Source organism: Neolamprologus multifasciatus, chromosome 23 (assembly GCF_963576455.1).
Source record: "Neolamprologus multifasciatus chromosome 23, fNeoMul1.2, whole genome shotgun sequence".
Lineage (NCBI taxonomy): Eukaryota > Metazoa > Chordata > Actinopteri > Cichliformes > Cichlidae > Neolamprologus > Neolamprologus multifasciatus.
The window spans coordinates 11103394-11125615 of record NC_140460.1 but is presented as its reverse complement, the minus strand read 5'-3'; the positions used below and the strand labels follow the sequence as shown (position 1 = coordinate 11125615).

At 44.6% G+C, this 22222-nt stretch overlaps 1 protein-coding gene across 3 annotated transcripts; it reads left to right on the top strand.

The window, feature by feature from the left end:
- The first annotated feature begins 238 nt into the window (after positions 1-238).
- nrd1b (nardilysin b (N-arginine dibasic convertase)) lies at positions 239-19594 on the top strand. 3 transcript variants are annotated; one of them, XM_085151120.1, is made up of 31 exons: positions 239-359; positions 1166-1369; positions 1793-2051; positions 2176-2257; positions 3299-3452; positions 4762-4835; positions 4957-5052; positions 5335-5457; positions 5717-5774; positions 6032-6105; positions 6593-6662; positions 7123-7200; positions 7285-7405; positions 7688-7746; positions 9389-9443; positions 9671-9775; positions 9872-9995; positions 10880-10966; positions 11368-11487; positions 12344-12395; positions 12763-12913; positions 13585-13712; positions 15775-15937; positions 16560-16591; positions 16720-16858; positions 17230-17277; positions 17746-17798; positions 18154-18237; positions 18313-18520; positions 18944-19033; positions 19156-19594. In XM_085151120.1, the coding sequence occupies exons 2-31, from the start codon at positions 1179-1181 to the stop codon at positions 19360-19362; spliced, it is 3285 nt and encodes a 1094-aa protein (XP_085007246.1). In that variant the 5' UTR covers positions 239-359; positions 1166-1178; the 3' UTR covers positions 19363-19594. The 3 variants fall into 3 exon arrangements, with proteins under 3 accessions (XP_085007246.1, XP_085007247.1, XP_085007248.1); XM_085151121.1 differs by lacking the exon at positions 239-359 and adding an exon at positions 396-540; XM_085151122.1 differs by lacking the exon at positions 239-359 and adding an exon at positions 587-605.
- Positions 19595-22222: the final 2628 nt, after the last annotated feature.

Sequence of the window (22222 nt, the reverse complement as noted above, 5' to 3'; positions counted from 1 at the left end):
TGCTGTAACAGCTTAACTGGATTTTCGCAGGGTTAAAAAATCAAATCAAATCAAAATACAATCAGCCTAAACGATGCAACTTTTTAGTTAAGAAAACAAACGTTTCTTTATTTCAATGACAACAATAACCGAGACTGTGACAAACAGGAGGCATCTATAATTTATTAATTATTATATTACTACCGGTGCCCCCCTCCCCAGCATGTTTCTCGCACAAGCTTTACAGCTCGATTAGTGGCAACCAATCAGACGGCCAGTCTTCTGTGATTAACGTGACCTCAGCCAATCAGAGGCCTTGTTTTGACCAGCTAGGTAGTACCGGCTACTTCTCTTAAACTTCGGCGGCTTCAAAGACGAAGGTGAGTGTTTTATTCCTCCTGGCAGGTAAAAACGGCTCCTATCGCCCGTATGTTGGAGTCCAGGTGAAGCTGCGCCCAGCTGACGGACACACAGCCTCCACCTGCCCAGCCGGGGGCGGCTGGCTGACGCTACTTCCGAGTATCTGGAGTAGCTAGCAGTCCGCTAACCGCTGGGATTAAAGTATGTTGAATTTAATAGCTGTGAAACGAGCCGGCGGAGCCTCAACCTGAAGCTCACGGAGCTCGGTGTGTTTGTGGAGACGCCGTCGGCGGTTATATGAAGTTTGCTGCATCGGTCAACCAGTTAGCGCCTCCGTTAGTTTCCTAACGGGGAAGCTAGCAGTTAAATAAACTGGATTTCACATGAGCTTCCGCTCAATTTAAATCCTTGTTAACGTTCAACGTTGTTCTCGCGAGAGACGATGCCGAGTCACCAAAATTCCCTCATAAAATCTGATATTTACCTTTTACCAAAAACCCTTACTTACTGAAATAAAACCCGAGGTACTTTTCAAAGCAGGAGGCGTTGTTCTTCAATTCGGCATTCATTTAATCTGTATATAGTATTTTATTATTGGCTACTTGATGCTGATTCTTTCTGTAAATTAGGAGTTTAGTTTTATGTATGAAGTGATTCCAATAACATCCATGATTAGATAAAATCTGCACAGTCTGGATTCATGTTTCTCCCACGCTGTCCTAAAGAAAAGTGACCAGTATATACCGATTATCATAGTCAGTGGTGATACATTTATTTCCAGTGAATTAGTCATTGATAACTTGTTAATGTGTGTGTCTCACTGCAGAGGACTCTCCAAAATGCCTCAGACCAGCAAGTCGATGAGTGGTGCTGGTGCTGCCAGTCCAGCATCTGCGCCAGACCAAGGTGAGCCTCCGCCCCCAGAGGGCGCCAGGGCTCAGGTGGCTGGAGACGGGGAGGAGGGAGCCACTGTAGACGACCAGGGAGACCCAGAGATCGTCAAATCACCCAGTGACCCAAAGAGATACAGGTGAGTGACACAAGCATTTATTCAACCCATGATGAGGGTTCAAATGCAACCAGAAAACTGCTGAGTCCAACTGACAGTTTAACCCCACAGACCTCCCTTTTCAGGTGTTTGCTTCACAAGTGAACTCGTACCTGTGATTGGTTGAAACAAAAGTGTTCCAGCCAGTGAACTGTTAGAAATACTTTGTTCTGCCCCCCCCCCCCCCCCCTCCCAGGCTGTTATTTGTGTAAGGTCCTCCTGAAGGTTCATTTTATTTTTCATTTCAGAAAATTAGTGTTCGTTTCTGCATTTCTTTCAGGTTTGTTCCTCTCAGTTAGTCTGACGCCTCTCTGACAGGAACGTCAGTATTTAAAGTTGTTACCTGAGATCCAGGTGTGACGTTACTTGAGCGTTCACTGTATGAACTCCTCTGCTCTCCTGCAGATACGTCGAGCTGAGCAACGGCCTCCGAGCACTCCTCATTTCCGACTTCAGTGGGGCTGACGGGGAGGGAAGCGACGGAGAGTCGGCAGAGCAGGAGGAAGAGCAGGAAGAGGAGGAGGGTGGGGAAGAAGATGAAGGGGACTCAGGAGAGGGCTCAGAGGAGGAAGAAGGGGACAGAGCAGAGGAAGAGCAGGACAGCGACTTTGAAGAGCTGGAAGAGGAGAACCCAGTGAAGAAGAAGAAGAGCTCTGAGAAGCAGGTGGGTGTGTGGAGGATGGGTGATGAAGGCTCATCTTCTTCCTCAGTGTCTCTGAACAAAAACAGTTTAACTACGTCAGCTCTCTGTGACAGATCCACCGGCAGTGACCCTTATGTGTTTTCAGGCTGCTGCAGCTCTGTGCATTGGCGTGGGGAGTTTCAGTGACCCTGATGAGCTGCCCGGCCTCGCACACTTCCTGGAGCACAGTGAGTGTGAACGTCATCGCAAACATCACCTGAGCTTGTCTTACAAACGATCACCCATGGTTTTAATTAGAATAAAGCTTTATTAATGAGATGTGATGTGACGTGAAAGTCAATGAACAGTCATCATCAGGTGTCTGTTTCCAGCGTCAAACCTACCCACCCAAATCTACCCACTGTCACGGTGCACTCGCACCAAACACGAAGCAATCGTACACCTCGCCTCACTCACATGAATACAGCTGCGTTGGCCCTCACAGCCAATGGGACAAGGAGGAGTCCAGCCAACAGCTGGAATCAAATTACACATCCATGTTTTCAGAAGGGATCGCAAAGTCCTCACTTTCCTCCACGTGCTTTCATTGTTGAATCGTGCAGCTCCAGCTGTCCCTTAAACAGCGACACTAAACCCCGCCTCAGGAGAATCCTGATGATGCAGCACAAAGAGACTTTATTACAGATGCTAAAATGCAAATGCAAACTTGCCTCTGTTAGCAGTACCTGCTGTAAGTTATGAGTAAATAACATGAATTTACTGAAATCACTGGAGAAACTTTAATATTAAAATGCTGCCAAAATATTAGAAACATGCTTTTTTACTGCTGGAAAAAGAAGCTGTAAACGTGGTCAGTTCAGCCTGTGTGGCTTCGATCCGAGCCTCCAAAAGCTCATCAGGAAGTCCTCACTATAAAAAAATGATTTTCCCTTTGAGAAATTTTTAAAAAGTTAAAGACTTCTTGCTGCAAAGGGAACATCTGGGTGCACAAATCAGCACAGTCTGACTCTTACGGGTTGTTCTGACGCGTGGTGATGCGGCACTGACTTTTTGAGTGGTATTTCCCACGTAGCTGCTTTCACCAGCAGCCTGAAATAATCCAGACGTCACCGTGAGGAGCTTCAAACATCTGAACGTTAACACGTTAACCTGCTGGACCTACAGATGATTACGTAGTTTAAACCCAGGATTGTGAGCTGCTGGCAACTTGTGATTGGCCAGCAGATACATGCTCTGACCGCTCTGTGCTTCTTCTTTCTCCCCCTCAGTGGTGTTCATGGGCAGTGAGAAATACCCGGCGGAGAACGGCTTCGATGCCTTCCTGAAGAAGCACGGTGGCAGTGACAATGCCTCCACAGACTGCGAGCGGACCATCTTCCAGTTCGATGTGCAGAGGAAGCATTTCAGAGACGCGCTCGACAGGTGAGCTCCTCGGGTTTCCTGTTACCTGCTGTTCGTGGGATCCGCTGTGAGCTTTCAGGCGTGTGAAGGCGGCGTGTGAAGGCAGCGCCCTCGCTGTGAGCGGACGGAAGCTCTTTGGGCCATCTGGACCTCTGATGGGAGGTCAGCTGTTCACTGCAGACGCTGTGAGGTAACATTGTCCTGAGGCTGTTTTTAGAGCAGCGGACAGACGGACGGCTGAGGACACGAGCGATCTGGAGGATGGAGAGGCTGTTATACCCACTGTTTCCCGACATGAATTTGTGGTTCAGAAATATCAGAAACTGTTACAAAGTTCCTACATTCCTCTGTCTTTGTGTGTACACTGCCAAAAACAGCTCTATTTGAAATAAGCCAAATTCTCTTAAATCTGACAAAATTGTGTTGTTTTGAGAAGAAAAATCTGCCAGCAGCGGTTGCTTGGCTAGAATTCTTAAAACTAGCAAATGAATCCTTTTTACAAGGAAGGAAAATCTTTACCTAAAATGAGCGTTATGCTTTCTCGATCAAGCTGTTTTCAAGAATTATTTGCTTACTCTAAGATTTTACACCTTAATTTAGATTTTCATATAAACAAAAAAGCATTTTTTTAAAAACCTTTTTGTAAATATTTTATTTTTGGCCTTTATTGATAAGGACAGTGAAGAATCGATGGGAAAGAGAGAGGGGAAGACATGTGGCAAAAGGCCGTGGGTCAGACTCGAATCCAGGCCGGCCGCTCTCAGCCGTCAAATACAGTTCTTAAATTGAAAAGTTGTCTCGTTCTTCCAGAATAAGATTATTTTTCTTATTTAAAGAGTAAAGTTAGATTCATTTGCTAATTTTAAGGAGCAACATTTGCTTTCCCCATTGGCAGCTGTGTTTGCAGTGTACCCTTAATGCACTTGTGCAAAACTTGCTTGTTAAGAATATGTTTTGTTTTTAGACAAAAAATAAGAAAAAAAAGTCCGTAACCAAGGTTTTTTACATTCTTGAAAATCGTTTTTTTTGCAGTGTCGTCAGCTTATTTGTTTCCCATTTCCTCTGCTTGGCAGACATTTCCTTAACATTCAAATGAAGAGGGTCGCCGTTTACAAAAAGGAGGAAAAGCAGCTTAACTGTTACACTCCGGCCACCTGGTCGTTGTAAAAATCACACACATTAGTGTCATGAGCTTAAACTGTCCTATAACACACTGAGCTCTCCTACCAGACAAACTGTTGGACACAATATTTAAACTACACATATTGCTGCCTTTCTCAGTCTCAGCTGACACACCAGCTGTGGCTCTGACGTGCTGTTTGCGTTTCAGGTGGGCTCAGTTCTTCATCTGTCCTCTGATGATTGAGGATGCCGTCGACAGAGAGGTGGAGGCCGTCGACAGCGGTGAGTCCAAACATGTTTAAATATTAAAATCTGCCATACGTTACGGCGCCCTCTCGCGGTCTTCTCCTCCCTCTCTTTACATCTCCCTCTGTGATGTCACTTCCTGTCCTCTGATACTCAGAGTTTCAGCTGGCGAGGCCGTCCGACTCCCACCGGAAGGAGATGCTGTTTGGGAGTCTGGCCAAACCGGGACACCCGATGAGCAAGTTCTGCTGGGGTGAGAACACACACACACACACACAGACTCCACTGGCTTTGTTTGATGGTTCAGTCTGATCAGGGCTCAGTAACAGGGAACTTTTCATGAAGGTGCAGTAACACGTATTTAACAGATGTCTAAATCAGTGGGCTTGGGCTCATAGCCTGTAATCTGCAATGTCTGTTTGCAGTTCTTTCGCTGCACCTGCTGCATTGTGTTTCCTGTCCAGGCAGACCTGCACACACTTGTTGGTTGTGGACAGATTTTTGTGTTTAACAGGTGTCGTTTTGTTCCCGTCAGGTAACGCTCAGACATTAAAGCACGAGCCCCGGGAGAAGCAGATCAACACCTACGAGCGGCTCAGGGACTTCTGGAGGAGATATTACTCAGCTCAGTACATGACGCTCACTGTTCAGTCCAAAGGTAACAGTAGAACCGCCGCCATGCCGGTCTGTCACGTGTTTTCACTCCGAGTCTGTGGGCAGGACTTGTCCTGCTGATGAGCTGAGTTCAGTCTTGCACCTGTTTATTCCTAATGTGTCACAGAAAGCAGCAAAAACACAAAGTTCCAACAGACAGGACTGAACGCTGTTTATTTATAGAGTAAAGTTCAGCTTTAAACTGAAACTGCAGATAGAAACGAGCTCTGTAACAGCTGGATCACAGTGTTTGTGTTCTTCAGAGACTCTGGACATGCTGGAGGAGTGGGTGAGGGAGATCTTCATCAGGGTGCCCAACAAGTAAGACACACACACACATTAAAGTGATGTCACATGTCTGCATCCAATCATGTGTTGAACTTTGTTCTATGTAGAATTAATAAACAGTGATCATCAGAATCTTTAAATGAATAAATGATGAGTTCTTTCATCAGTTAAACCTGTTGATCAGCTTCTTACCTGATCTGTTTAAACTGTTGATATTGATTAGTGGACAGAGTGCTGATCAGAGTGATCAGTAATGGAAATTACGTCAATGTACCTGTGTTTGTTTCCAGCGGTGAACCTCGACCTGACTTTTCTCACCTGCAGCAGCCGTTTGACACGCCGGCCTTTAACAAACTCTACAGAGGTGACTCATACTGATTATTGATTTTTATGTCATGTTGTTGTTATTATTAGCAGCAATCCTTTGGTTATGAATATGGAGCATGAGCACCTGCTGCTTCCAGGTGTGTTTCCTGTCCCTGCTGTAGCACCTGGTTTATCACCTGTGGCTCAGCGTCAGGTCGTCCTTAGTGAAGCTGAGAGAGGCAGAAATCTGAATCTAAATCTAAACACCTCACAGTAAGGAGGAGACCCACTGCCTGATCAATACAGTTTATCAGAACCAACCTGTAATCACTAATGTCAATCTCTCGGGCCAATAAGACTATAACACTTAGATAACACTTCCCCTCTCTGACTGGCCAGTCTTCCATCACCTGACAGCAGAGTTCCAGGAAGTGAAGCCATTCGGTTTCCTCCCACATTGTTTCCATGGAGGCGTCCTGAAACTCTGATGGTAATGATGTTTCAGTGAGAAATTGGGATTGATGAAGACTGCTTGTGTGTTGCAGTGGTGCCTGTGAGGAAGGTTCATGCTCTGACCATCAGCTGGGCCGTCCCACCACAGGGGAAGCATTACAGGTGAGTCACTTTCTGACATTTAACCCTCGACTGTTCAGCGCAGCTGGCTGGGATGTATCACAGGGTAAAGAGCAAGAGTCTCAGTCAGCTGGCACTCAGATTTCATTGCACAGCAATCAATGATCACCATTTTGATCGTAACGCGCAGCCTGGCTAGTGCACGTGGCTGTAGTCTAACATCATAGTCACCATCAGTAAGACAAATCCTCAGTTTGAAGCTGTTTACTCTCCTGAATGAATCTGAAAGTTTTCCTTGTGCATCAGGAAATAGACCAATTCAGACGTGTTCTCAATCAGGAAATACAGAAATGTTGCAGAAAACACGATAACCGCCGTCACACAAAACTTGTAGTGTTGAACGTCCGGTCTGATGTTTGTGTGTGTGTGTGGATTGCAGCTCGGTCAGGTGAAATGTTCACAGCTGAGTGTGTGAACATGTTTGTTTGTGTTCCTGTGTCAGAGTGAAGCCTCTTCATTACATCTCCTGGCTCATCGGACATGAAGGGACCGGCAGCATCCTGTCGCTGCTCAGGAAGAAGTGAGTCATGAAAACAGACGTGTGAACAAAGGAAGGCACTGCCCTGTGTGTGTGTTCTGTGTTTATAAGTGTGTGTGTGTGCAGATGCTGGGCTCTGGCTCTGTTTGGAGGAAATAGTGAGACCGGCTTTGACCAGAACACCACCTACTCCATCTTCTCCATCTCCATCACTCTCACTGATCAGGGCTACCAGAACTTCTACCAGGTACACACACACATATACATACATACATGTTGGGTTTTCATATCTTGCTTTCCTTAGCCCCTTACCCTAACCATAACCATAACCTAACTGTAACCCTGACACTAAAACCACATTTTGAGTCTCAAAAATGCCTTCAAACTTAAAAAACTTAAAAGATATTAAACCTCTAATTTTTGGTTGCCACAAAGATATGAGTACATGCTCACACACACACAAAAAAATGTGTTTGCTGATGTAAAAGCTTTGGTTTGAGGCCTCACCGTGCTGCTGTTCTCTCTGCAGGTCGTCCACTTTGTGTTCCAGTATCTGAAGATGCTGCAGACTCTGGGCCCCCAGCAGAGGTCAGGCTTAAAAACCTAATTCCCATCTCAGCTGCAGACGTCCATAGACGATGTTTTCTAGGTCAAATCTGGTCGTCATCATTTAAAAACAAATCTATTTAGGATTTATGTTGTTGTTGAAAGACTATAAGTCATTTTTGCAAGCTGTTCCAAAGGTGTGAATTTAGCCCAATTCCAGCTGTGACTTCCTGTTTTCCCTCTGAGCAGCTTCCTGTTGATTAGAGCTCTAATTGACATCTGATTGGCTCAGACGTAGAAGCTAAAATCTGTCACGTTTGGTTGAAAAGTGAGAGTTCAGCAGATGTCTCCATCACACCATTCTTCTGTTGAAAATCAGGTGTGTTGTTGTTGACATTGTATTTATGTATGATCACGCCACCGCACACCATCCACTCAGCGTCCACCGTCACTCATCTTTAAATCTACAAACATGTTTGTGTCGTTTCTCTTTATCTCCATGTAAGTTTCTGTATCATTGTGAGCAGCATGCTGAGATGATCCATGCAATGATCCATGAGCGTCTGATAGTCTGAACTTACTGTTCCCTCGTCCTCGTGCGGAGTGTTACTGCAGCATTTAGTGAGGAAGAGGCATCCTCTCACTGACGACCACACCCACACTGGACGGGAGATCTTTCTTCTACACATCACTTAACCTAAGTTGTCTGTTTAGAGTTTAGAGACTCAGCTGCACATGCTCACATTCCGATACACCATACAGGCATCAAAAAAGTTTTGCTCCTTTATATCTGCTGTTGCAGTGCTGGATGTTCATATTAAACCGTAGTAATAATGAGGTCAGTGTATGTGCAGTAGTCTCTGTGAGCCAGCAGCTCAGATTGCTCGTTACCTCGGTGAACTGACATCACCGTGTCACAGATTTCTTTCAGACACGGCACGCTCAGAAATGAGAGAAGATCTACAGAGAACAGCAGAGGTTTCTGCTGCAGGTTCAGACTCTGGCGTGTTCAGATGGATCTGAGGAGGTTCAGGTTCACAGTTTGTTTTTTAGAACTTTCACACTGGCCAGATGAGTGGGTTGTGCTAACAAGCTCCAGCCCCTCTGCAGGCTTTCAGAAGCTGTCCAATCAGAAGAAAGTTGTATTGGAGTGGGAGGAGCTAAAGCATCACTTTTCAAACAGGATGAACCGCAGGGCTAGACCCAGTTTAACATAAGGAAGGATTATTTTGAAGTCTGAGAATAAAACTGTGGAACGGCTTTAATCAAACTAACACTCATTAGATAAACTAACACTAACAGACACATAGTCTGCAGTACCACATCCAATCAGAAAATCCCATCTGTAATGAAGAGCTCCGTAATTGAATCGATTTATTGTTAATTTTCTTCTGTAAAAGATGCTTAAACAGAACTTCAGTGAAGGGCAGAGTTCTTATCACACACTGAAGTCAGATGTTATGTGATGAGGGGACATGGCACTTCTGGTGGGAGGAGCCAGACACTTGTTGAGGAAGCTATGATGTCATCAAACTTTGTGAAAAATGATGTCCAGGAAAAAAATCTTTTAAGCATTAATCTGGGACGAAGTCACCGAGCTCTGAGATTATTTTATTTTATCTGCTTTTATTTCTTTTTCTTTGTCTGAATGAAATCCTCTGTTTCTGCTTTCTTTATTTTGCAGGATCTATGAGGAAATTCAGAAGATCGAAGCCAACGAGTTCCACTACCAGGAACAGGTAGAGGTATTGCACCACAGACACACAGTCAGGCTGAAGTGATGTGAGCTCAGGGAGGAGAGCAGAGGCTGAAGGTAGACACTCAGAGGAGAAGGCGCTTCATCAGGGACAGCAGAGACAGAGTAGGACAGAAACGATAAAGCCAAGCGTTGTGTAACTCCTCATGATGAGCTTCACTCTTCACTGTCTTTCGCTGTGAAACGCTCACTTCCAATTGTGTTGGGCAGACGGATCCCATCGAGTTTGTGGAGAACATCTGCGAGAACATGCAGCTGTTTCCCAAACAGGACTTCCTGACTGGAGACCAGCTCATGTTCGAGTACGACCCCCAGGTGAGCATCACTGTGATCCGGATCTTGATCCAGAATCAGTGCAGTAATCTGTCCTGTGCAGAGTTTACGCTCTCAGTGAACTGTTTGTGTTGTCAGGTGATCAACGCCGCTCTGTCCCTGCTGAAACCCGACAGAGCGAATCTGCTGCTGCTGTCGCCAGAAAACGAAGGCTGCTGCCTCCTCAAAGAGAAATGGTTCGGTACCTGCTACAGCATGGAGGGTACGACGCTTTAACCACAGCACAGTTACTCTGTTAGTCTGCACCAAGGAGCGCGTAGCTAAAAGCTAACCCTAACCCTGAGGCAGGGGGAGGTTGTCGTGGTGGGAGGGCATGAAGCGCTTATTATTTTCATCACTTAACTCACACAAACCGTTTTTATACGCTACTATAGTAACATCAAACTTCACCTTCGAGAACATGGAGGTCTGAGGTAAAACGACTGTTTAGTTTAGTTTTTCAGCAAACAGTTGAACAAAATAACAACAAACATTTGTGTGGATGAAGCTGCAAAATTTGTTCTGTCGACATTACTGATATGTACGATTTTAAATGATTTATGCAGTAAATGTCTGCTTTGAAACAGAGTAAAGCTGTGAAGGCAACTTTGAGTCCTACCTGTTTGTGTAAATGTCTCAAATTTAAAATATCTGCTTTCAATAATAATGATAATAATAATAAACATACAGCAGCCTGATAGCTCAAAATTTTAAAAAAGTCAGATCCAGTGTAATTTAGACTAAATGCCAATCAGCTGTTCATGTTTTCATGTACAGCTGATTCGGCTGTGAACCAAACATGCTTGTGTTTGGACTGTGAGAGGAGGAACATGCAAACTGCAGCACTCCTGTTTCTTCATCATAATAAACATGACTAAAGAAATCTGCCATTAAACCTGCTTCTTTGTTCACAAATGTCTTCATCATCGCCATTACTGCAAACACTTCACAGGAAACAGGAAGTGACCGGACAAGCCAATCAGAATTAAGTGGTGTGAAGTTAGCGCAGAGTTTAAAGTTTCAGGGGGTCGTCAGCAGTGAAAGTCTGACCCTGTGACTGCTTCCTGTTTGTCGCTAAATGTTGGTGTGTTTGTTTTGTCTCGTCAGATATCCCAGAGGAGTGGGCTGAGCGCTGGGCCGGAGACTTCGAACTCAACCCTGAACTCCACCTGCCTGCTGAGAACAAATTCATCGGTCAGTGTGAACGCATTTGGCAGCTTCAGATGATGAAGAGCAGCTCAGGCTGAGTCCACGTCAAGCTGATTTAGGATCAGCTGAAGGCTGAAAAGTTCAGATGTGCATCTCAGACTCCTACAGCAAAGCCGGGGACAAGTTTCCAGCCTTTGGAGAAGTTTAGATCTGAAATCAGTCAGGATTTAAGAATTTAAATAACAAAAAAAACCAATTTCTACATCCTGTAACATCACGCTGTGACAGAAGTCACAGCGTGATGTTAGCTGTACATCAGTACGCTAACATGTACATCAGTACGCTCAGTAAGCTGTACATCAGTACGTTTCAGTGTTTCAGTCATCACAGCATCATTACTGACAACCAATAAACTCGATCTTCTGGGTTTTTTGTCGCTTCTGCAGCAACGGATTTCACCTTGAAAACGCCTGACTGTCCGGACACAGAGTATCCTGTGAGGATTGTGAACAGCGAGCGTGGCTGTCTCTGGTACAAGAAGGACAACAAGTTCAAGATCCCCAAAGGTGAGCTTAGCCGGCCAGGTCTGCTGATGGAGCTGAACCAGAAAAGGGAAACCAAAGTTTGGACCAACCAACAATTCAGAACCAAATAATCTCACGTTTACCTTCATGTAAGACAAAAAAGCCATCACTGTTTGGCCCCGCCCTAAATCCTCTCCTGCTGCCTGGTCTTTTGCGACTCTAACAGGACCAAAATGAAGTTTGTGTTTTAGTGATTTAGACCTAACACCAGAAACTTATCAGGACAGACTTTCCTGAGCTCAGAGGCAGCTGAGTAGGAGGGTCACTTCCTTATAGACTTCTGTCCAGACAGACTTCTTTTTACAACCAGAGGAGTCGCCCCCTCCTGGACATTAGAAAGGGTTGCTGTTTAAGGAAATGCTTCCACCTCTATTTACAGTCTGTGTCTGACAGTGAGCGAGTGCGGCAGAGTTAGAGGAGTTAATGTGCTAGTCTGACCTCTGCTGAGTTGGCAGCATCTTCAGGCACTGAGCACAAAGATGACGACCTGCAGAGTAAAAACTTTCAGTCAGTGTTTCAGTCCAAGTTTAAACCATAAATAAGATCTATACTGGTTTAATCAGACAGACCAGTTTAAACTATCCACCTGAAAACTGCTCAGGCATTAAAGCTCAATTTTATCAGGACAGGCAGGTGGAACAGCTGCATCTTGTGGACACTTGATGTCATTACACTTTATCCAAATAAGAGTGATGCGGTGTGATGTCAGCTCAATTAAAAACTGTATTTATACCTACAGTTACACAAAACACGAATCAGCAAGACGATAACAGCTGGAAACAGTCAGCTGTATCAGAATCTGTTTGGATAAATAATCACTGATGTCTTTTTATTTCAGCCTACATTCGCTTCCACCTGATCTCCCCGATGATCCAGACGAGCCCAGAGAAGTAAGAGCCACCGACACACTCGAACATATTAGATCCACCTGCAGTGCAGCACAGTGTTACCTGGAAACAGTGACTGACACAAACATAACTTTGTGTGCTACATATTCAGCATTTGTTAAATTTGAGCGGCACAGATGGAGAGTGGGCTGAGCCTCGCTAAAGTCTCTAAATCTGTCGATGCAGTCACTGAGTTATGAACAGAGAGGTGAGCAGAGCGTGGCGATCACAGCTCAGAGTGTGAGTTGCGCTCGGTCTGACGTAGTTCAAACGGACACGTAATGAATTCAGATATTAAGCTAGCAGTTCATTCACATTCTGAGATGATCACAATGATGAAGGTAACTCTCTCTCTTCTCCTCCTCCTCAGCCTGGTTCTCTTCGACCTCTTCGTGAACATCCTGGCTCATAACCTGGCAGAGCCGGCCTACGAGGCCGACGTGGCTCAGCTGGAGTACAAACTGGTGGCCGGAGAGCACGGACTGATGATCCGGCTGAAAGGCTTCAACCACAAACTGCCTGTGAGGACACACACAGACACTCAGACACGCACACATTTGGTATGAAGGTTATTCCTGCTCTGCATGAACCTGCAGAGTCAGCACTTGCAGCTCTGACAGTCTCCGTCTCTGCTTTTATCTTCTTTATTCTGAAAACCAAAGATTGCAGGAAGTGTCCTGCAGATGAGCAGGTACTTATTTAGGCATTAATACTAAAGCTTTTTCTAAATTAACTTAAACTTCAATCATCACCAATCACATGTGATAAACTACTGAAGGGTTGCCCCATAAAATAAAATCTCACCGTCTTTGTATCACTGAATTCTCACAAACTTCAGGAACTGTGAGTGCCGGTCTCTCTGATAATTCAACTCAATTTTATTTATACAGCGCCTAATCACAACAACAGTCGCCTCAACACGTTCTATATTGTAGTATAGAGACCTACAATAACACAGAGAAAAAATAATCTCCAAAAGATAAAAGTCTCTACAAAACACATGGGTGAGTGCTCTATGCAGGTCTCATCAGCTTTTTTTGTTGTGAAGGTTTGAATTTTGCTAGTAGTTCGATGTTGCTTGACTGTGAGGGTATCTGTTAGTTAAAGATGAAAGCACACAATAATGAAGTTGGTTTGATATCTGCAAGTCGGAGTGTTAAACATCATTTCAGCTGCTTTGTTTTCCTTCCAGCTGCTGCTGCAGCTGATCGTGGATCAGCTGGCAGACTTCAGCACCGAGCCGAGCGTCTTCACCATGTTCTCAGAGCAGCTGAAGAAGACCTACTTCAATATTCTCATCAAGCCAGACAGGCTGGGCAAGTACGTCCACACAGGCCTTTTGAGTTCAGTATCTAGAGGAGCCAGGGGTTGAACCAGTGATTAGTGGATGACCTTCTGAGGCACAGCTGCTCCTGAACCAGTTCTGTTCTGTTTTAACAGTAAATCGTGTCACATTTTAATAAGCTAATCAGAAACTTTTCAATCAAATAAACGATTCCCAGTGATTTCCATCAAGCTGTGTTCATGTTCTCTGCCCCGTGCTCAGTCAGAGCATGCTCACTGATGTCAGTATGTGGGCTCGTACATTTAAGAAGATAAGATAAGATAGAACTTTACATTTGGTTATTAACAAAAAGTATTGCACAGTGAAAAGGCACTACAGCTTAGTTGTTCCCCCCTCCTTTGTCCTCCTGTTTCCCCTCCCTCTGCCCTCCAGAGAGGAGTTAAACAGTTTGATGGCGTGTTGGACAAAGGAGTTTTTAAGTCTGTTGGTTCTTGTCTTTGGGAGAAGCAACCTGTCACTGAACAGACTCCTCTGGTTGTTTATGGCTGTGTGCAGAGGATGCTCAGCATTGTCCATAATGTCCAGCAGTTTTTTTTAGTGTCCTTTTCTCTTCCACTGTCACCAGAGTGTCCAGCTTCATGCCGAACACAGAGCCAGCCTTCCTGATCAGTTTTTCCAGCCTGGATGAGTCCTTCTTTATGTGCTGCTCCCCCAGCACACCACAGCATAGAAAAGTACTCCAGCAACCGCCGACTGGTAAAACATCCTCAGGAGCTTCCTGCAGATATTAAAAGACCTCAGCCTCCTGAGGAAGTACAGTCGGCTTTGGGCTTTTTTATACAGGTGCTCTGTGTTGCATGACCAGTCCAGTTTGTTGTCCACCCACAGCCCGAGGTACTTGTACGTGTTGACCACCTCCTCTCCCTCTATCTGAACCGGCAGTGGACCTGCTCTGGACCTCCCAAAGTCCACAACCAGTTCCTTGGTCTTCGAGGTGTTGAGTTGCAGGTGGTTTGCGTGACTCCATGTAACAAAGTTCCTCACCAGACTTCTGTACTCCTCTTCCTGATCATCCCAGATACACCCCATGATGGCTGTGTCGTCTGCAAACTTCTGAATATGGCGTGATTCAGAGTTATAGCAGAAGTCAGAGGTGTACAGGGTGAAGAGAAGAGGGGACAGCACAGTTCCCTGTGGTGCTCCTGTGCTGCTGACCACAGTGTCAGACGTGATGTCCTTCAACCTGACTTACTGTGGTCTGTCAATGAAGTAGTCGGAGATCCAAGCGACCAAGCAGGGGTCTCCACCTGCATCCTGTTTAGTTTTTCCTGAAGCAGACAGGGCCGGATGGTATTAAAGGCACTGGAAAAGTCAAGAAACAGGATCCTGACCGTGCCTTTTCCCCCATCCAGGTGTGAGTGGGCTCTACGTAGGAGGTACAGGATGGCATCCTCCACTCCGACATCCGCCTTGTATGCGAACTGTAGTGGGTCCTGGGCATGCTGTAGCTTTTCACCTCCCACTGTGCTGCTTTCATCTCCTCATTCACTTTGCTCCTGAAAGCCTTCTTCTTCCTGTTGAGGACAGCCTTGACTTCCTGTTTTACCCACGGTTTGTTATTAGGATAACACCGTACCGTCTTAGCAGGGGTGACCGTGTCCACACAAAAGTTGAGGTAGTCTGTCAGGCAGTGTGTCGCCCCCTCTATGTCCTCACCATGTGGGCTCAGAAGCACATCCCAGTCTGTGGTGTCATAGCAGTCTCTCAGAGCATCCTCCTTTTCTGGGGTCCATCTCCTGATGGAGTGTGTTGTGACAGGCTGCCTTTGGACGAGGGGTGTGTATTGTGGCTGTAGGTAAACCAGGTTGTGGTCTGACTTCCCTAGTGGGGGGAGGGGGGTGGCTCTGTATGCATCTCTCACATTGGCATACAGTCGGTCAATTGTCCTGTTGCTCCGTGTGGGACAATTCACAAACTGGTGAAAAGCAGCCAGAGTAGAATCCAGTGTGGCATGATTAAAGTCTCCAGATATAATAATGAAAGCCTCGGGGTGTTGTGTCTGCAGTCTTGCTGTAACTGTGTGTATTTCCTCTGCAGAGACATCCGTCTGCTGATCCTCGAGCACTGCCGCTGGTCCGTCATCCAGAAGTATCGCGCAGTTTCAAAAGGTCTCACTGTTGACGACCTCATGACCTTCGTCAGAGGGCTGAAGGCGGAGCTTTATGCTGAGGGGCTGGTGCAGGGAAACTTCACTAGTGCGGTGAGACACACACACACACACACACACACACAGACTTGTTTTCATATAGTGAGGACATCTAATTGACATAATACTTTCCCTAGCTGCTTACCCTAACCATGAACAATGAATGACTCAGCCTAAACCTAAATTTAACCATAACCTAACTGTAACTCTGACACTAAAACCACATTTGGAGTCTCAAAAATGCCTTCAAACTCATGGGGAAGGGCATTTTGTCCTCAAAAGGGCTGTTGGTCCTCACACGTATGTATAAACATGATTCACATAGACACACAGGCACACAGAGCTTAGGTTAAAGGTAAAGTCTGTCAGCGTGTATCCTGGAACCGCGTTCCTCCTGAACAATATGCATGATAACAGATAAAACCTCCACAGCGGCACTGCTATACAAGAAGAAGAAACAGGAAGTACAGAAAATGCTGTTTTCTCTAAGAAATTAAATTTTTATAAACTCTAGAATCTCTGCTTCTCTAAGTCCTGATTGTGTCTTCAACTGCAACAGGTTACAAAGATTGAGGTGTGTTGAAACGCCACCGATGTGCAGATCAGAATCAAGTAGAAGAATATTTAGTTCAGGTTGAAGGTCTGATCTCACTGATGATGTCATTTCCTCCCACAGGAGTCCAAAGAGTTTCTGCGCTACTTCACTGAGTGAGTATCTGCTGCTGTTCATCAGTTCACAGAGACATCTTCAGTCCTCTAAATGACGTCAGCGAGGTTTTACAGATTCAGGGAAGAGTTCAGCTTTCTGCTCTGATGTCACACCAACCTGTGTGCAGGAAGCTGCAGTTCCAGCCGCTGCCTGCAGACGTCCCTGTGCTGTTCCGGGTGGTGGAGCTGCCGCTGAAACATCATCTCTGCAAAGTGAAATCTCTCAACAAAGGAGACGCCAACTCTGAGGTCACCGTCTACTACCAGGTAAAAAACAAAAAACACAACACCACAGAACTGCTGATTCCCGCTTTGTCCAATAGGGGGCACTCTCAAGCTCGTCCAGAATGAACAAAACTGTAAATTTCATGATGTTCATCCTGGTTTTGATAGAAGAGCTCAAGACAACAGATATAATTCTATTTTTTATATTTTTGTGGTTTCTATTTCAGTAAAATGCCTTAGTGCGAGTATCGGGGACATCACAGCGCCACGAGTTGCTTTATAGCATCCTCTATTTTAATTTGGGGCATGAAGCCAGCAGCGGTCTCCTGATGGTATCACCTTCAATCACAACCAGCTGCTTCCTGCTGGGCTTTAATTCTGTGTGTGTGTGTGTGTGTGTGTGTGTGTTGCAGTCCGGGCTGAAGAAGCTCAGAGAGCACGCTCTCATGGAGCTGATGGTGGTGAGTGTCGCCTCAAACACTGAACACAAGTTTAACATTTAGAAGCAAACTGAATAAATCCAGATTGTTCAGGTTCACAAAGTTCTGTGACTCCGCCCATAAGAACCTGTAGCCGATGTGAAGATGGACGATCACCCCTCTAAGGTCGTCTCCCTGTGCACCTGCTCTGACCACTCACCCTGTGATTTGACCTCAAACACATTCACAGAGCAAGGAAGGGGCAGTCAGCACAGGACTAACAGGAAGATATTTAAAAGGTTCAGAGGAGACCGCCTTCAAGGAAAGATCATCCAGGTTTAAGCAAGTGGGGTTTTTAAATCTGGGTGAAGTGATGAAGCTTTTAGATCACACCTCATACACATTCATTTTATCAAGCTAACACCTGTTCACTGGTACATATTCTGACTGAAACTACAGGAAATGAACTCGTTACAGCTTCCTGTTTGAAGTTTATGTGTGTGTTCACAGATGCACATGGAGGAGCCCTGCTTCGACTTCCTGAGGACGAAGGAGACGCTGGGGTGAGTGTTCTTCCGGTTAACTGTCACACTGATTCAAACCACAGCATCATCATGTTGATAAAGCAGGTTTCCTGAAACAGGTTTCCATAGCAACACAATCGCTGATAATGAGAACCTCCATCAGTGAACAACTCTCCACCCTGAGCCAACAGGAAAGGAGATCCCACCTTAACGTCAGCTGAATAAAATCAGAAACCTTTAATAACAAACGATCACGTGTTCATATCTGTGTCACACAGACTGGAGTGTGAGCTGCTTTTACATTCAAAGAAACAGCAGGGGGCGCTAAAACACAGAACTCCCCACATCATCGCTGAGTTTTTAACTTGCTGACCTCTGACTTCCTGACTTCCAGGTACCAGGTGTACCCCACCTGCAGGAACACGTCGGGTGTGCTTGGATTCTCCGTCACTGTGGAAACTCAAGCCACAAAATTCAGGTGAGGATACCTGTGTGAATTTAGCTGAGGTTTTCAGGTGAGCCAGTTTAAAGCTTCTTTTCGTCCTCCTCACAGCTCCGAGTTCGTTGAGGCAAAGATCGAGGAGTTCCTGGTGAGTTTCGGAGAGCGTCTGTCGGGTCTGAGCGACGAGGCCTTTGGGACTCAGGTGACGGCGCTCATCAAGCTGAAGGAGTGCGAGGACGCACACCTGGGGGAGGAGGTGGACCGCAACTGGTTCGAGGTGGTCACGCAGCAGTACGTCTTCGACCGGCTCAACAAGGAGGTGACGCTCATGTTTCTGCATCTGCATGTTACTTTACCAACATCCACCCATCCATCCACCTAGTCTCTTTTCTGTTTATGTAATTCAGGGTTGCAGTGGAGGTGGAGCCTATCCCAGCTAAGTTGAGATGGATGAATGTGAATCTTACTAGAAGTCATGCTATGAAGTTTTCTCTCAGCACGTTCTACAGGCTCAGGTTTAACCAAACCAGCCAGTGACCGTGCCAGTGCTGGTGAATGGCCTACCGACCACTCACTCTTACAGCTGGGATGGGCTCCTCCTTCCCTGAAATTCTGAACTGGATAAGTGGTAAAGAAAATGGATGGATGGATCTATTGCGAGTTTGTCCTGGGAATTTGATGCTGAGAGGCTGTGTTGCTGGTCCTGGTCCCAGTTGATGACCGACTGTGGTTTGCGTTGCAGATCGAGGTTCTGAAGACGTTCACCCAACAGGAGCTGGTCTCCTGGTTCCTGGAGCACAGAAACAACAGCAGCAGGAAGCTCAGTGTGCACGTGAGTAAACAGGAAGCAGTATTTCTCTCTGAGCTGCGTTTGTAAGGAACGAGCTGTTTCAGTAAAGTTGAGTCGTTAAAGTCACACTCTTTATTTTCCTTCCTTTTCCTGTCTGCACTCAGGTGGTTGGCTTTGGCGTGGAGGAAGGTGATCAGAGCACCACCTGCAGCCCAGATTCTGCTAACTCGTCCTCGGCCTACGGTGAAGTGAGCGAGCTGACATTTGTGCCGACCGAGTCGCCATCTCTTCAGGACACCACGCTCATCACCGACATCAGAGCTTTCACCTCCTCCCTCCCCCTCAACCCCTACCACAAAATCATCAACTAGGCTCCACCCTATAAAAGTGAAACACCTACTGATTGGTCATGTTTCTGCTGTGTCCTCTTCCTCTCTGTGATTGGTTACAACAGTGCTACATTCACTTCTTGTGGGAACTGATATGCTCTGAGAATCAGATTTCAGGTCAGTTTTGGACAAAGAGTCCAGAAAAACTACAATCATGGCACCTTCATGGGTCCGATGAAATTCCCCTCCTTGTAGCTTTCAACTGTGAAATAATGATTTTTCCCACAAGACATGAATGCAGCGTGATGACTCAGGGCTGTGGTATCAATAAAGTCATTATTTTACTTGTAAACACACACGTGTTCTTCCTGTTATGCTCTCTCCATGCTTCAGTTTGTCCTTCAGTAATAAAACATTTAAAGACATTTCATTTCCAACTTCTTGTTTTCATTTGAAAAAAAAATCAGAAATAAAGCAGACAAAAAAGGCAATCATTGACCTCCATTAATATCACTGACTATAAAAACTATAATAAATCCTCAGATTTTTGGAATCCTGCAGTTTAGAAATTGGAATAACCACTAATAAAAAATAGCTAGAATATGAGCTTAAATGAGTGGGAGTACATGCAGTGTTAAGCTTAACATATGCTTGAATAACGTGAAAGGACGCACAGGAGAACTGTTTCTTCTTTCTCGCCTTTTGATCCCCAGTAGTCCGCACATTTATCACAGTATTTGATTAGTTGTTTTATTAGTTATTTAGTTAGTCTGATAACCTTTTTAAAAAGGCACACATATGCAACAATCTCATTACTTAAGTTTACTGTTAATATAATTAGACAATGGACTCAGCGTAATCACCTCAGAGGGTCACAGCTCCACTTCACTGCAGTGGACTAAATGTCCTTTAGCAGTACAAACACTTCTCTAACCAGTCGGAGATGAATTTGCATTGCGTTTTTTCCTGCACTGCTGTGCCGGCACGCCACTTGCCTGTATATATTTGTGTTTGTTTAATTGATTTCATGAGAAAATTACATTTGAAAAAAGTGCCACATATATGTGGCACATATATATAGATATATATGTATGTATATCTATCTATCTATCTATCTATCTATCTACAACAGTGAAAAAGAAATCAAAGTAAAAATAAAGTTAGCTAAAAAAAAGAAAAACTAAGACTGACATCGTAAAGTACACTTTAACTTTGAGGAATACAGCTACTTGAAGTCATAATACAAACGTGTGTTTGTGATCTTAAGCCCGACAGGTGTGTTTACCTGTCATTGTGTGGATTAGCAAGCGTAGATGGTGTTTCAGAAAAAAGGACCCAAATGCAAATACAGGACTGGTCCTAGGAAAAAGGCGAGCCAGATGATAATACATAAATACCCATTGAGTCCAAGTACCGAGTTAAATGTACATACGACCTGTTTAAAACATGTGTATGAGCTCAAACATTTAGTAAAACAAAACTGAGCAACACACCTAATGCATGAACCAAAAAACAAAAAGCAATACAAAAACTGGACACATGGATGAACACAACACAATGATCCCTGAGTGACTGTTCCACAAGTATTTCGTCTTTCCTTTGAAGTTTGCAAGACAGCAGTTAAAAATTCTTTAAAGAAAAATGAGTTCAATTCTACATGACCACTGATGTTGTAGACAAGCGAATAAGGAATTGCAATTATAAGAAATAAAAGCTTTAATAAGCATCTTTAGGAAGAACAACAAAAACTATACTTTTAACACATTTTTACCTTATTTTAAGGGTCAGGTAACCATGTAATTAAAATAGCATGATTTCATAATCATATAGTACACCAGTGCTATGGTAAAGTTCTGTGGGTGATCTGCTTTTGGTAGCAAACGGTAAGAGAGATGGATGTTTTAAACGGTGCTGAAAGATGGGTACCCTGTGACAGATTTTTCTGTTTCTGACAATGGAGCTCACTAAATCCTGTGCACAGGTATTGCAGCAGTGATGTAAGCACCACAGGCATAGATACACATATACAAATAGAAAACACAGGGGCAGGAGTGACATTTATATTAATCAGGCTGAACTTTAAGCATACTTTAGATCAACCTGTTTTACTTATTGTTTCATTTGTGCTTTGGTTTGGGAAGATGTTTCTTTACTGACCTTTTCCTCTCTTCTGTTATTAGACTTGAGATATGACTGCTCTATGTTGTTGCTGTTCACGCCAGTCAATTCTTTAAGACATGGTCTGAATTTCTTAAAAGATTATATCCCACAAACTTAGTTTAGAGGGTCCACACTGTCTACACTGTATATAGTGAAGTCTGCAAGTTTTTGAACAGGGAAATTTGCTTCTGCAGATCATCACAATGAAAAATTATTGTCCATGTTTGCATATCCCTTTTTTAAAAAAAAACTTGTTTTCATGACATTATTGTGTGTCGGTGGTCAGAGCTATCCAGACTGACAAGTGGGACATTGAGTGTCACCTTTCTGGTGGGGAGGGAGCCTGAAATTGTCTAAATTGAGGTCTGTTCTATAGCAAATGCAGAAAAAATGTTTTAAGAAAGCAAATAAGTTGGTTTTCTAAAGAATATGATTGTTTGCTTGCGGGCCACCAGGACAGATGAGTCCTCTGTCACAGATCGTGTGGTCAGTGAGGATGGTCACCTGCACTTTTAAGGCCATTACATCTCTAATCCACATCCACTGCCACTGTACCTAAGGGTAATTGGGACAATGTTAAAGACTTTCTTCTGCACTTGCATGTGGAACACCTAAATCCATGACAGTCATTCAGGCAGTAATACCAGGCCTGGAAACAAGCAATCCTTAAAATATTACAACATACCAAGCTTCTGTGTTTGAACGCAAAACAAATGTGTTATTTGATCCAAAGACAATAAAT